The following is a 16,701-nucleotide window of genomic DNA, read 5'->3' as shown; positions in this document are numbered from 1 at the left end:
TTTCATTTATCTCTTCCTTCCTCCCCCCATTTCATGTTCATCTCCATTCGCCTACTGTCCCTTTCCTCATATGTCTGTGTGTGTGTGTGTGTGTCTAGTCAAGGTCAAAGATCAATCCAGTTGCTGACATGGAGTAGTACAAAACGTAATGTAAAAGAGACCAATAACACACACACACACACACACACACACACACACACACACACACACACACACACACACACACACACACACACACACACACACACACACACACACACACACACACACACACACACACACACACACACACACACACACACACCTCTACGTTGTCAACAGCCCCATTCAACTCCAACTCCAACTCCCACACATACGCACACAAATCATTTAAATTCTACCTCCAGCCTACAGGGGTAGCGTATGAAAGTTGACACATCATTTTAGGTTTGGACAAATTAGACAAATAGGGGTCCATTTGCTTCCATTTGTACACTGTCAGAGTTACAGAACTGTAAGGGTCCATTTGGAAACCCCCCAAATTGTATAGATATTTTCTTCCTGATGCATTTCCCCAAATGTATGTCCAGGTGCACGCACACACACACACACACACACACACACACACACACACACACACACACACACACACACACACACACACACACACACACACACACACACACACACACACACACACACACACACACACACACACACACACACACACACAGGGAATGTGACAGTAGCACATTCTCTCTCTCTCTGGGCCCCAACCCATAGCCTGGCTGTTACCCTGACACACACACACACAGACAGTGGAACTGTCTGCCCTCAATCTGACTTCTGCTGTGTGTGTGTGTGTGTGTGTGTGCGGACGCGCGTGCACACTCGCGGGTAGCGGCAAGGGACAGATCAAAATAGAGAATGATGATGATGAAAGGACAAGATGGAAGATGGAAGCTATCCTGATGAACCCCTCCCACCTCCCTCTGGGTTGAGGCTGAAGACCATCATCATCATCTCCTCCCTGGAACAAGACTGAGCGACTCGGTCGGTCCTTTGTGCCGGTGGCCATCAACCACTTAAACCTGTCATGTCAGATATGATAATACTACCCTTTTTTGTCCTTGATTATAGCTTATTATATAATGATAATGAGCCTTTACTAAGAGGACATCTGTCACAATGCAGGTCTATTTACTGCTGCATTTGCACGAGGCAGTCTCAGAGAGCTCTCGACTTTTGTTGAATAAATACATTGATTCATTCCACTCTACCCTGTGTGGAAATATGTTCTTACAAGCCGTACTGAAGTAAGGTATACTTATAATCCCTGCCACGACAATTTCTCTAGTCTTAGTGAAACCGACTTGAGTTACAACTGTTGCAAGGTTTTGAGCTGTAGATCTGCTATTTTTTGGCGAATGTCCACCCCCCCAGAATAGGCATTCAAGTGGTTAAGCGAAGACTTTATTCATCACTCACTTATACAGGTATACAAGCAGTAAAATGTTGGTGTGGCATGCTCCACAAGACAGCCAACAACAGTAATACTGACTGTCTGTCTGTCTGTCTGTCTGTCTGTCTCTAAAACCAAAAATAAACGTGCATTTAGCATTTACTTTTTATGCACCGCATATCTGGAACAAACCCCCCCCCCCCAAAAAAAAAAAACTACAGACCTTTCGGTTTGCCTTTGACTTTGATTGAGTTACTTTCTTTTTTCCTTCTCTTCTGCACTGTAACTGTATCTGTTATTTTTATTGTATAATTGTGTTTCCTTTGCTTGATATTCTGTGCAAAGCACATTGAATTGCCTTGTTGTTGAAATGTGCTATACAAAGAAAACTGCCTTGCCTTGCCTATCCATCTATCTATCTATCTATCAAGAAAGAGAGAAGGAGGGAGTGACAGGAGGAGAAGATGGAGGAAGGGAAAAAGAGAAAGAGAGATGGGAGCAGAGGAGAAGAGATATAAGGAGGCAGAGGGGAGGTGAAGGAGAGAGAGTGAGCGAGCTGAGGCTAAAGTTGTATTGATGAAAAAGTCTGATAAAATACCAGAAGATGACAGGAGAGAAAACAGAGGAGCAGGAGAAAGGAGAGTGGACGGAAGAGAGAAGAGGAGAGATGAGAGGAGGAGAGAGTAGGAGACTAGAGTGTAGGAGAGGATGTTTTATAAACTTGATGCTGAGAAAGAGAGCGGGGGAGGATGAAAGGCCAAAGAATCCAAACAGAGAGAAAGAGAGATAGATGGATGGAATTTCACTTTTTTGTGTGGTTAACCAAAAGAATGGTTACAAAAGACCCATCACTGATAGCGCACAGACGCGCACACACACACACACACACACACACACACACACACACACACACACACACACACACACACACACAGAGAGCAACCCAAAGAGACACACAGGAGACACACTGAAGGTGGAAGAATGCATGCCTGGCGTGTGAACGCGAGAAGAAAAGGATGAGTGAAACTCTACTGTTGCAAACGCTATTCTGGGGGCACGCCACACCACAACGCGCGCGCACACACACACACACACACACACACACACACACACACACACACACACGCGTGTGCATACAGAGAGCCCAGGGGCCAGCCAAAGGTTCGCACTAACCACAGACTGTTCTAAATATAGGAAAAGTGATATGATCTGAAGAACGGGCGGTAGCCAAGAGACCACGCACGCACACACACTCACCCTTTATCAAATACACACTTGTATGCGTTCATGGAGACACACACAGTCTCGCACTCCGAAACACACACACACACACACACACACACACACACACGTGTAACTCTACGCTCACCTCTCCTCCCTGTGTTTTACAGTACAGAGAACAGTAGATATGTGTTGACAGCAGAGATAAGCTGCTTACATATTTAAAGAATCAACCGTGAGCCCACCACACTTTTTTTTTTGTGTGGGGGGAGGTGGTTAAAAAGAGAAAAGTGGGGGAAACAGTGGAGAGAGAGCGAGCTACTTTAAACCTCAGCTGGTATGCTTTGTGTCTAGAAGCCTCCTGCTGAGGCAACTGAACCCAAAACTTCACCTTTTCACCACCGGAGAAAAGGTTGCTTCTTTTACCCAGGGGCTTAAAGCATTGGTTGAGGGAGTTCCAGGGGGTCCCCAGATAAATGATAGTTAGTAACCAAATGGACCCGTTAGGGTTAGTACACTCTGAGTTAAATTAACATTGATTTTACAACATAAATTGGGGTCCCAAAGATAGAAATGCCATTAAATGGGAGTTCGTAGCCTAATGCATGTCAAACTGATGGTCCTTGAAATTAAAATGGTTGAGAATCACTGCTAGAGCCGTAACAATCTTCTCTTATGGGGGTCCCTGGCATATCTTTTGAAATGGGGGTCCTCGGGCTAATAACTGTCAATTTGTATCCTGTTTGAGTTCTCTCTCTTGATTGGATAACATTGTATCCTGACCTGACAATGCAATTTCTGATTAGCTGGAGAGACAGGGAGACTCCTGTTACTGAGCAAACACTAGGAATGATTACTATTAGAATATAGCCTTTTTACCAAAATAACTTTTTGTTTTAACCAAAAACTATTACTTAAGCCTCTGAGTAAAACAACAAACCTTTTCTGAAGCCGTGAACAGTGAAGTTTGGGCCAATTTCACATATTTTAATCACATGTGAATCACATTAACACAATCACATTAAAACATCCTTTTTAAAATAACATATTTATTTTTATTTTTAATAAACAAAATGTTCAAATGGAATATTCTAATATCCTATCAATGTTTTTAAATTCTGTTATTTTCCAGGACTACTGAAGTATGTCGAGAGTGTTTAAATGCAGACTTGTAAACACCTTTCATCTGATTTCCGTCCCAATCCCTGTAAGCTCTTAATCTAAAATAAACAAAAACTGATTAAAATATAGCTGGATTTTTGCCCAATCTTGAGATTTATTTGTTAATTTAAAGGCGTCACTCCAAACACACAGTAAAATCCTCAGTTAATTCAACACTGGGTGTACAAACGGGTCCACTTGCTTACAATTCTACACTCATAGTGTTACAAATCGATAAATGAACACTGAGGATTTCACTGTGTACCCAGATTAAAGCCAATATGGTCATATAAACACCTTTATCTGATTTCCTGACCAAACAATGTAAGCTCTTAATCAAAAGTAAACAAAGTCTGATTAACATACATGGACTTTTGCCCAATATTGAGATTTATTTGTTAAATGCGCTGTAAGCAATAATTCTGTTTTCGTTCTTTTGTTTGTTAAAGCTGCATATTCTGAGAGTTAACATTACTATAGAGTGTTCGTTCAGTAAAGAGTCTCCCTGTCTCTCCAGCTCAATGGTAAACGCAAAATCCATTTTCAGACGCACAATATTTTCTGATGGGGGTCCATGGCCAAATACATATCAATTCGGGGGTCCTTGACACGGACAAGTTGGAGAACCACTGACTTAAGCCACCTTTAACTTATAGGCGTGTTTCCAAATGTGTGACCGTGTGTACCATTATAAGGTGAATGTTTACACCGACAAACTAAATCACTGTGGCACCTCTTTCTTGACTGCTAACGGTTGATGGTTCAATTGGAGTTAATTGACAAAACAATCAAGAACATTGTCAGTCACCCGAGGAACCGACAGCCTTCTGTTGTGCTAATGACATCACTAAGCTAGCAGGAGAACAAAGCCAGGCTGAATAAATGTGTTTATTTGTTGGGGGGGAGCACATAATAGACAGGATACCCCCCCCCCCACCCACCAGTAAGCACTGGAAATGGTAATACTGGGGAGACTGGGAGCGAATGGTGAGTTCAGCAGTGCTGCGACTGGACGCTGTGTGCATGTAAACACGGCTCAGGTTATGAGTATGTACAAAGTCAGGAGAAAACAAGCGTTAATAGCGCGCACACACGCACGTGTGTGTGTGTGTGTGTGTGTGTGTGTGTGTGTGTGTGTTTGTCGTCGTTGTCAGAGTGTACAACAATTTTGTGCCCGCCTGCACTGTGTGTCAGTCTGTGTGTGTGTGTGTGTGTGTGTGTGTGTGTGTGTGTGTGTGTGTGTGTGTGTGTGTGTGTGTGTGTGTGTGTGTGTGTGTGTGTGTGTGCGTGTGTGCGTGTTTGCGTGCGTGTGTGTGTGTGTCCTGGGGAACTCCTGTGCGGGCTCGGTCCCAGGACCTTAGAAGGTTCCAGAACACGCAGATCTGACCAGGCGACAAACGACCCGTCAGTGTGATTTATCGGCCATTCACCGGTAGGTCACACACCACACACACACACCGACTGACAGGCAACGCACTGCGGGCGGGCACGGAATTGTTGCACTCTCTAACAACAACGACCAACGCACGCAGACGTGTACGCAAAAGAAATTATGAATGAGTGAACTTTGGACTTTGGGGGAGGGAGGGGTCTTTTGATATGATAAGAATTTTATAAACAATGGATAAGAGAGAGAACAGAGGCCAGAAGAGGAAGAAAGAGCAGGAAAAAAAGAGTCAAGAGAAAAGGCCAAAGATGTGACTTAGAGAGAGAGAGAGGGGGGGGTTGACTGATTTAACCCATTCAATCCGGAAACGCATTTGTGTCATTGTAGATTTCTTTGGCTATTTGAAAAATCTTGAACATTTGTTTAAAGCGAATGTTTGAACTCAAATCTTTGCTTCTGGCGGTATGTTGTTCAGCATGTTGCTATATCAGTGGTTTTCCAACTTTTCCATGTCAAGGACCCCCAAAATGATATATATATTTGGCCGTGGACAAGCTCATAGCACGGCACTCGGTGCCACGCTATGAGCTTGTAGATCTGCTATTTTTTGAATAGCCAAATTAATCTTAAAATGACACAGATGCGTTCCCGGTCTTAATGGGTTAAACTGATTCTGATCAGCAACTGAAAGAAGAGGAAACGAGTGGAGAGGAGAGAGAGAGAGGGAAAAGGAGGAGTAATGCAAGATGAAAACGGAGAGGGGAGGGGAAATGGCGGGAGGGAAGAGAGAGATGAGAGAGGAAGAAGATGAAGTAGTTTGGGGGATGGAGGAGAGGAAGAAGGAAAGAAAAAGAGGAGAGGACATGAGAGGAGGAGAGGAGAGGAGAGGAAGAGAGAAAGAGTTGAGGAGAGGAGAGAAGATGAGGACAGGAAGAGAGGAGAGGAGTTGAAGTAAACATTGATGTGGGATGAATGCAATTTTTCCCCTTCTCTTTTCTCTCTCTCTCTCCCCCTCTCTCTCTCTCTCTCTTCCTCTCCTCCTCCTCCTCCTCTGAGGAGAACAAGAGGTACTGCATCATCCGGACAGGCGCAGAAAGAGAGGAGAGGGAGGAGAGAAAGGAGGGATTGTGACGGAGGGATAAAGGCCCATCCGTCTCTGTCTGTCAGCTCATTCATCGTCTGCTGCTCCGTCCTGCCGGGACATCAGTCATGTGCTGTCACACACACACACACACACACACACACACACACACACGCACGCGCACACACGCGCGCAAGCACGGAAACAGAGATGCAAATACCGATACACGCACACGTTTAACAAACGATAATCACAAACACACGAGCACGCACACACACACACACACACACACACACACGCACACACACACACACACACACCAGACAAACACACCACACACACACAACTCCCCTCACTCTCCGCCCTGTTTCACATATTCAGTAACAACCGTGATGGACAGACACACACACACACACACACACACAAGCGCGCGCACACACACAACTCGTCCCTCCGTTTCACACACTCAACAGGAATGCGGATGGCGAACACACACATCTTCCACTAAGATTCCCACTCAACAATGACAGTACGCTTGTGCGCACACACACACACACGCACACACAAAATGTCTCCGCTCATTTTCCCATATTCAGATCCTCACACGCGCATACACAATTTCCGCCCTGTTGCACCAACTCCACAATGCCCAGCACACACACACACACACACACACACAAACACGCACCCCGCCCGCCCCATTCCCAGCCTCCTGTCCAGAACTGAACAGAACAGAGTCTAACGGGCCAACACAGTTCTGTCTCTTTTGTCTCTCGTCCCGTTCGGGACTTTCCCAGGACGAGTCGAAACCCCATCAACAGTCAGATCAAACCCCGTTCCCGTTACAATACGTTACACTTCAGCACTAACCCCAGATGACATAAAACCCATAAAACGCACTTTAGATCAAACCCCCATTTCATTACAATACGTTACGCCTGATTTACATTTTATAGCGCGCTGGTGTTTTGCACACCGATAATAGCCGATCTACAAGCGGTACAGTATCCGCTATTTTTCGGTGCCAGGCACCAGCGCACAACCAAGTGAAAATCAGCCTTTACATTTCAACCCTATAACCCCAAATGACATACCCATATACTGTACACGGTGAGATCAAAACTCATTTTATTTCACTTTAGATTAAAAAATATTTAAAAATCTACAAGCTCGTATGAGCCTGCGGATCTGCTATTTTCTTAAATAAATCGTGAAATTGTGTGCAAATCATTGAATACATACTTTTTAAAGCGAACATTTGTCAAATCAGATCCCTGGAGTAAAATATTTAACAAATGTTTGCTTCAACACATATATATTCAAAGATTTGCACACATTGTCACGATTTTTCAAAGATCTGCAGGCTCACGCTAGGAGCTCGTAGATCTGCTATTGTTGAATAGTCAAAGAACAAGCAAATGATAGAGATGCGTTCCTCGATTGAATGGGTCAAATACTTTACTCTACAACAGTATAGCCTGATTTACTCTTTGTTGTACATTGGGTCTCGCACCGAAAATAACCAATTTACAAGCGCACAAGACGTCACGGCACGAGCCTAACCGGCACGTAACTGTAAATCCAAAGTATGAATCAGGCTCAAAACTTCAACCCCAAATATGACATGAACCCAGTAGAAGACAAAAACACGGGTCAAATGAGGGCTGGACGATATGGACAAAAACACATCTCACGATCATTTTGACCAAATAACTTGATATCGATATTGTGACGATAATATCAAAATTAAAAAAAAAAAAAGATTTTCCAAAAATAGTGAAACTAGCAAATTTGCACGTTGCAATGTGAGGTGTTTTGAGCTTGTTAAATATGCTATTTTCTCTGAAAAAAAACACTATCACGATATTACAATATCAAAATATCAAAATATCCCAGATATAACATTGAGCCCTAGATCAAATCCCATTTCCTTATACATTACATTACGTTCAATACATTATACTCTGACCCTAAAACCATATCTCTCTCTCTCTCTCACACACACACGCACACACACACATCAAATCCCATTTAATTAAAACAGGCTAAACTTCAAGCCTAACCATTACGAGACAAACTCATAAACACAGCAGGATCAAATCGCATTCAATTACAATGCGTTTCATGTCGCGCCCAAACCGATTTCATGTTAGACTTCAGCCCTAATCCCATGACACAAATGCACGGTTCAAATCTCAATTCATTGCAATATGTTTTCAATCTCCTTGAACCCCTATAAACACTACTAAACAAACCTGTGAACACAGTGAGGTCACATTCCATGTACATTTCCAATACAAATCATATTTATACAGTATTGGAACAGAATCATACAGCTGTTTGTTTCTGATTGCGTTAAGAACGTTTGTAATGGGCCGTTCAGTAAGTGCTTTTGAATGTTGCAGTAGCACATTGATTGAACTTCGGATTTTTGCACTTATTACAGTGTTCTTGTGTACAATCCAGCTCTATTAACCCCTTAGGGGCCTGTGTGCAGCCTGAGGTCCTTCAGCAAGGAGTCCAGAATGAAGACAAAGGGTCAAACTAGGGGTGTGCCGATATATCGTCCCGCGATATATCGCGATACGTTTTCGCGACGATATGTATCGTTTTGGAAAAAAAAATATCGTTTTGAATTTTTTTTTTTTTTTTTTTTTTTTTTTTTAACCAATCAAAATAATCAGTTATGCAAACAGCCCCGAGGTGAAAAGGGTGACAACATGTTGTTTTTTTTCGGGTCAGGTGTCACACTATTGCCCTATTTGGATTCAAAACGGCTGAAAAGCTACAAGTTTGCATGTCTGAATAATGCAAAAACAGAATTATTTGTTTGCATTTCCTTTTTTTCTCCCCTATTTATTTTCATAATAAAAAAAGTGCGTATCGTATCGTATCGAAATCGTATCGAAGTTGTGAGCCAAATATCGTATCGTATCGTTTGGTGAAATTAGTGTATCGGCACACCCCTAGGTCAAACCGTGCCTTTGCTGTCAGGGATCCTCGACTCTGTAATGACCTGCCTGAGGAGGCTCAGACTCCTTCTCTTTTAGCCCATTAACCATTATTTTACACTTTGGGCTATTCAAAAATAGCAGATATACAAGCTCATAGCGCGGCACTCGACAAGCTTGTACTGTAGATCTGCTTATTTATTCTTAAAATCACGATTTTCTTTGCAAATCTTTGATTATATATTTTTTAATTCAAATCTTTGCTTCTGGGGATTCTACAAATGTCTTCTAAATCTTAACAGTTTTTTATTTTTTTAAACTTATGTTGCTATAATATCAGAGGCTCTCAAACTTTTTTAATTTCAAGGACCATCAGAATCATCAAAATGATATGTATTTGCACATATTTTCTTTATTTCCCCCCTCCCCCCCCAAAAATAGCTGATCTACAAGCTCATAGCGCGGCACTCGGTGGCACGCTATGAGCTTGTATATCTGCTATTTTTGAATAGCCAAAGAAATCTTAAAATGACACAAGATGTGTTCACGGTCTTAAAGGATTAAATCACTTCCTTCAATAGCATCAGTCTAAACAATATACTATTGAAATAACAATCTGTGAATTGAACCTACAATACTAAGTAAACAAATGAACCTAATCTGTTTAAATAAGATGATAATTAAATTGCAGTCTTAACATAAAGGCAGTTGTATTGAAAGGCCTTTAAAATAGATGTTAATCGTTTTATTCGCTTAATGTTTTGTTTGTTACTGCACTCTCTTTTTATACATGCATCAGTGCCCTCATTGTGCCGGATGATAGTATTCTAACTGTCTTATTCTTTGTTTGTTTACATTTGGGTATTGCCCACTTGGCACCTATTGCTCGCCTGTCCGCCCAGGAAGGGGGTCCCCCCTCTTTTGAGAGCATTCCTATGGTTCTTATATCTTTTTTTTCCCCAGTCAAGGTTTTTTTTTTTTCATGGGAGGTTTTACTTGTCCGATTGAGGGTCTAAGGACAGTTGGTTTCTGTTGTTAGTCTCATGTCATTGCTCCGTCATTTATTTATTTATTTAGAATACATTATGGAGCAATTGAATTAATACAATACAATAATCAATTAATTACTCTTGTATTGCTTGCTTTTGTCGAAGGGCCTTTTCAAAATGTAGATGATTTTATTGCACACACATTGTTTTTGTTCTGTTCTTTGATTGATATTTCCAACATATAAAACAATTTGTTAAATGCTCTATAATAAAAAGTTGGTTATAATATAACCAACTTATTATTTGTTATTATAACAATATATTTTGTCCATCCCAATGTCTCCGTTTCCGCGGGGTGGTGTGGTTTTTAGGATGAACACTGTTCTGCTGTCAGTATATGAATGAGAATGTAATGTAGGTCATTGGTTCTCAGACCCCCAGGGGTCCTTGGGGGGGTCCCCGGCAAAATGTGTCAATACAGCATCCAAATCATTTGAACCACTTTATCCATTTATAGCTGATATACAAGCTTGTAGATCTGCTATTTTTGAAAATGTCAGATTTTTTTTGGAAAGTATTGTGATTTTTTTTTAAATCATTTTGAATATTTGAACACAAATCTTCTCTTCTGGGGGTCCTTGGCACAAAATAGTTTGAGAACCACTGCTGTAGGTACCAGGGTACAAGCGTTCTCGCAATAAAACTACATCTGAGCGACTGTCTTGCAGTATTTATTTTGGAGTGCCGCTTTTCCCACTTAGGTGGTTTTGATTTGAGTTGTATACATAGCTGAGCACCCACTGCCTAAACTAAGAAGGCATCCAGAGGAAGCGCACCGTTTTCTCTTTCTTATTCGTAGGTACCCAGGGGTGTGTGATGTTTTGAGGACACTTTGGGTTAAACTGCTGAACAGAAAAATGTCGCGGATAAATTAAAGACGCAAGATGAGAGGAAGATGAGGAATGGATGTGATGAAGGACTTGTTTTATCTCCATGAAGAACAATGAAAGGAGGGTTAACGCACACTCTCTCTCACACACACACACACCTTTAAAATACCAACCAGAGAAGCAGAGCGCTGTGAGTGTGAGTGTGAGTGTGTGTGTGTGTGTGTGTGTGTGTGTGTGTGTGTGTGTGTGTGTGTGTGTGTGTGTGTACGTGCGTGCGTGCGTGTGTGTGCGAGAGAGAGAGAGAGTGAAAGGGGGTCAACAAATGTCAGGGAACAAAACAACACGAAAACAAACAAAAAAAAACAGACACAGGAGGGGTGAACTGGCTAGAATGGAGAGACGGCGGGAGAATGAGAAGAGAGGAAAGAAGAGGAGAGGAGGAGGAGGGAGAAGAGAGGAGAGGAGAGAAGAGAGGAGAAGGGAGGAGAGGAGAGAGAAAGAGAGGAGAGGAGACAAAGGCTTACTTGTCTCAAGTCGCTGAAGGCCAGCAGCAGTGTGTCTCCCTGGAAGCCTCTGACTGGACCAGCTCTGGCAAAATCTGTGGGAAAATACACCACACACACACACACACACACACACACACACACACACACACACACACACACACACACACACACACACACACACACACACACACACACACACAGGGAGAGAGAGAGAGGGAGAGAGAGAAAAGAAGAGAGGGGGATAAATGAAAGGAATGGGTGGATTCGCTATGCATCAGGATAGATTGACAGACGAATGACTGCACGACAGAGGGAGGGAGGGGAAGGGGGTTGAGGAGGAGGGGGGAGGGCAGGGGTGTCAGAGTCATGTCACTGGGTCTTGTTTTGGGTGTGTGTGTGTGTGTGTGTGTGTGTGTGTGTGTGTGTGTGTGTGTGTGTGTGTGTCGCGGCACACCACAACAGCGATTATACGCCTGCCATCCCCAGTGACCCCCGAGAGACACACACACACACACACACACACACACACACACACACACACACACAGTGTCCCTCCAACTCTTACCTGATAACTTCTGCCCTTTTATCCATTCTTTCTTCCTCTAAACGCTTTAGTTCTTAATCCCTCCCTTCTCTCTCTTTCTCATCCCTCTCTTCTCTCCCGTGGCGCGCCCCTTTGTCACCTCTTCTCTCCATCCCTCCCTCTCTTGTTTAACTCTTTTCATGTCCCATTCCATGTCTTCTTTTCTTTAACTTTTTCACCATTCATCTCTCCTCCTCTGTCTCTCTTTTCCGTTGTTCTGTCTTTCATTCATTCATTCTTTCTCTCCCTCCCGTCTTACCTCTACCTCTCACTGCTTTAATGTACTTCCTGTCTTTTATCTAATCACTACATTCTATCCTTTCCTTCCTTGCTTCCTTCCTTCCTTTAACCCCTTTCTTTCATTTCATGGCTGTGCGTTCCCATCCCTTTCTCTCTCTCTCTCTCTCTCCATTCATCTTTTCTCTCCAAGCATTTAACTCTGTAACCCTTCATTGCACTGCACGCATGTCAGTGTACATCATGTCACACACACACCCTTATATTCAAGGATTAACACGCACGCACACACACACACACACACACACACAGAGCGTAGGCCCGCTGTGTGACTCTGATCTTGGATCGCCGTGCCAACGACGCCCTGCACTATTTCATTCACTCGTTCCCATCATCGCTCCGCCCCTCCTTCCCTCCACCCATAATGCATCCCTCTCTCCGCCCTCTTTCTCTCTCACTAGCGTCATGTTCAGGGGGCGTGGCCTGTACATCATGTGACATACTAGTGTCATGTCCAGGGGGTGTACTTGTACATCAAGCCGCCTCGCGCTAGGCCACCCTATCGGCCACACGGCCCGCCAACCGTGGGTTCCCAACGCTACTTACTTAGTACTACTTACCAACTTGATCTAGTATGAGAGTGACGACACTAGCATAGACTCCCATTGTACGAATGGAATGCGGAAATGCTCTGTCTATCTACCAATGTTTGGAACTACAGCCCATAGCAGCCCGCTTTGCGGCGAGATCAAATCGTGATGGATCTCTCTCTCTCTCTCTCTCTCTCTCGCTCTCTATGGGTCTGCTACTTACATGCCACACACTCCGCCCCCTCCCTAGAATAGTGGTTCTCAACTTGTGGGCTCGGGGCCCACTGGTGGGCGGTGAGGATACTGCCAAGTGGTTCCCCAAATGATTGCCAAAACCCTACGATCTGAATAATATAATAATTAATTATCATTAATCATAATTAATTATGTTATGATAATAAAAAGGCTATATATATATATATATATATATATATATATATATGCTGTTCCTATTGACTGATTGTTTTGAGCCGGTACATGGGGTACTTCAACAAATGATGACGAGGGGTAAGGAAGAGGAGAGGAGAGAAATCACTTAACCCATTCACTCCGGGAACGCATCTGTGTCATTTTAAGATTTCTTTGGTTATTCAAAAATAGCAGATCTACAAACTTGTAGATCTGCTATTTTTTTTTTTTTTTTGAATATATTAATACATTTTTAATTCAAGTCTTTGCTTCTGGGGGTCCCTGGAACAAAATATTTTGAGATGGGGGGTTCGCGGACAAATACATATCATTTTGGGGGTCCTTGACAAGTTTGAGAACCACTGATATTATAGCAACATAAGTTTAAAAAAAAAAAAAACTGTTTTGATTTAGAAGACATTTGTAGAATCCACAGAAGCAAAGATTTAAGTTACAAAATGTTCGCTTTAAAAAAATATCTATATTCAAAGATTTGCAAAAAAAAAAAAAGAGATTTGATATATATTTGTTATAGCTAAAAATCTAAAATGACAAAGTAAATGCGTTCCCGGATTGAATGGGTTAACAGACAGAGCTGCCTTGGCTCTGTAGTTTTCTGTTTCATAGAGCCCCCTGTAGCTCCACTGGTAAACTGCACTGCAAACAAGTATGCAACACTTTTGAAAAGCCAAACCTTCTCGTCTGCGTTATGACCATCCGTTCATGAGAAACATTATAGTAAGTCACATTGTCATGATGAAAGTTCATGTACTTGAAAATAAAATAATAATGGCTTGTTGTTTTACAGTCATGTTAATATGTTGTTAATTATTAAAGCCATTCAAGATTGCAGAACATTTAGTTAATTGTGTGGCTTTTGGGGGACGGGCTGTCAGGGAATGATTTATGGGTTATGGGAAAAAAATAAACAAGGGTAAATCAGAGTTGAATCCATGTGCATTGATGTTTATTCCAAGGGTACTCACGTGCATGTGTGTGTGTGTGTGTGTGTGTGTGTGTGTGTGTGTGTGTGTGTGTGTGTGTGTGTGTGTGTCTATTACTATACTGTGAGGGTCATATGTCCTCACAAATATGGTCGAATTTGAGAGAGAGACATTGTGAGGACAACTTTCCTGGTCCTCACAAGATAAATTGTAGTTTTACAGTCAGGGTTCCCACACTTTTTAACACATTGACGTCCATAGAAGTCATTTGGTGTTTTCAGTGATTACGATAGAGGGCATTTATCTCTGATTTATTTTCCCAGATTGAGTTTTTGGTGAAAACAAGCTATATTCAACAGCAGATAACTAAAGAACTGAAGATCGCGGTTACAATGTTTCTTTTCCGGATGATAGAGGAGACCCCCCCGCCCCCCCCCCCCCCAGACATCTGTTGTTTACATCTTCTCTGAAAAAAAAAAACATTCTGTGGGTCTTGGAAGATTAGTAAAAACACTGGCGGTGGCGGATGAATTAATTAATTAATTAATTCCTGGCAGTCAATGTGTTAACAATGAATTTTCATAACTATTTTCATAACTATTGTAGTATGTTACCCCATTTCCAGGCCTATAGCAATCATATGATGCAATCATGAGGCTCTTACGCCAGTGTGCTATCAATGCATAGTCGAGCGAAGGTGTCACGTGACAAAAATAACAGATCTACAAGCTAACGTCGTAGCACATGTAGCAACGTGTTGTTAGCTGGTACACATTACATTGTACCATGTACATATTTCACGTAATGTTAGCCAAAAAACATCCAAACATTTTCAAAAACATTTGATTAATTCCCAACCTTTTCCAAACCTGGAAAAAAATGTGGAAATTTTACCGTGGGAACCCTGTATAGTTCAAGTTCCGATTCTGAAAAGATTCAGGGTGGGGTTAGCATTATGATCAGCATATACTGTACATATAGAGGTTAGGTATAGGGCTTAGGGTTGTAAATATGGTTTGATTGATTGATTGATTGATTGATTGATTGACTGATTGATTGAATACACAAGCAAAGGTAAAAGGATAACACAAAAAGAAAAGCCTTAGGGGTGTGTTTCCATTGTGGTCCCGTGTATTCAATTCATCATCAGAACACACAAGACATAGATTTGATAGATAGATTTAGTTACGCGCCGCTCTGGCAATAGCAGATCTACACGCTCACAACGTGTCACAGTGCGATGTATTGTGAGCTTGTAGATCGGTTATTTCCGGTGCAGGTCGCCCACAAGCAACTAAATATAACTCAGGATTTAGGATTAGGGTTCGAGTCCCGATCTGATCAATCAGTGTGTGTGTGTGTGTGTGTGTGTGTGTGTGTGTGTGTGTGTGTGTGTGCGTGTGTGTGTGTGTGTGACTCACTCTCACACTCCCGCACGTCTGTGTTGACTTGCTGCAGAGCTCCAATGGAGATCTGTCTGACCTCAGGGTCCAACATCAGCTGGAGCAGAGAGGTGGAGATGTGTTTACATGCAGACATGCACGCCGTCTGAGCTACCTTCCCCTGAGAGACACACAGAGAGAGACAGACAGAGAGAGAAAGAGAGAGACCATTAAGGTAGGTCTCCACATCACTGGCGTCGGCGGCGGTAAGCGTTCGAAAGCGTCTGTTGCCTAAAATCTGCCGTTGAATGGACGGCGGTTTACGCGCCAGGTCGCAAGTTGTAGGGAATTAGCGGGCTTGTTGTTGAAAAAGCCATCAAGCCATGGGACTTGGTGTTTCGCCCAGGTGGGCATGGTTATATGCCTAACCCTAACACTTAACTTACTTTGATGTCTTCCCGGGACCCAAACTAATGAAAATAGCCGATCTGCAAGCTCACAATGCGTTGCGATGCGACAACATAAAAAATAAATATATATATCTCTATATATATATTTTAAATATGAGTAAAGTAAAAAAAAAAAAGGGATATTTACTTGTGAGTTGTGACCCATACAAAATGGATCCGTGACCCACACATGGGTAACCCACTGATTGGGAACCACCTTAACCTAACCTTAAAGCCACGCCCACCTGGGTGAAACACCAAAGTAAGAGGGAGTCCCATCAAGCCATTGGCTATTTTTAGCACCATAGTAGCCGTCTGTCGGTGTCGGCTCTCAGGTGCATCCAGCTACTTTTTTCTCACACCTTCCAACCGACTGATCTCCCAACTTCATTCGGCTGCCAGTCTGTAGTAATCTGTAGTAGTCTGTTTGGTGGAGAGCTACCTTTAACCACTTGAACCCCAGCATCCATCCATATTCTTA

General features: G+C 42.6%; 1 protein-coding gene across 3 annotated transcripts in view; it reads right to left on the bottom strand.

Annotated features, from left to right (window-relative positions):
• Nucleotides 1-16,701, bottom strand: part of LOC311035325 (exocyst complex component 6B-like) — a 132,309-nt gene that overhangs the window by 19,894 nt on the left and 95,714 nt on the right. For all 3 annotated transcript variants that reach the window (XR_014599695.1, XR_014599696.1, XM_084043460.1), the window contains exons 19-20: nt 15,811-15,952; nt 11,646-11,719 (exon numbers count right to left, since the gene is read on the bottom strand). Coding sequence is in view for 1 of the 3 variants with exons in the window: in XM_084043460.1 (XP_083899586.1) it covers nt 11,646-11,719; nt 15,811-15,952 (216 nt within the window). In the remaining 2 variants the exon portion in view is untranslated. The remainder of the gene's footprint in view (nt 1-11,645; nt 11,720-15,810; nt 15,953-16,701) is intronic.

The sequence above is a fragment of the Gymnoscopelus microlampas genome (assembly GCF_963454915.1).
Source record: "Gymnoscopelus microlampas genome assembly, chromosome: 19".
NCBI lineage: Eukaryota > Metazoa > Chordata > Actinopteri > Myctophiformes > Myctophidae > Gymnoscopelus > Gymnoscopelus microlampas.
This window is presented reverse-complemented; position numbering and strand designations above follow the sequence as displayed.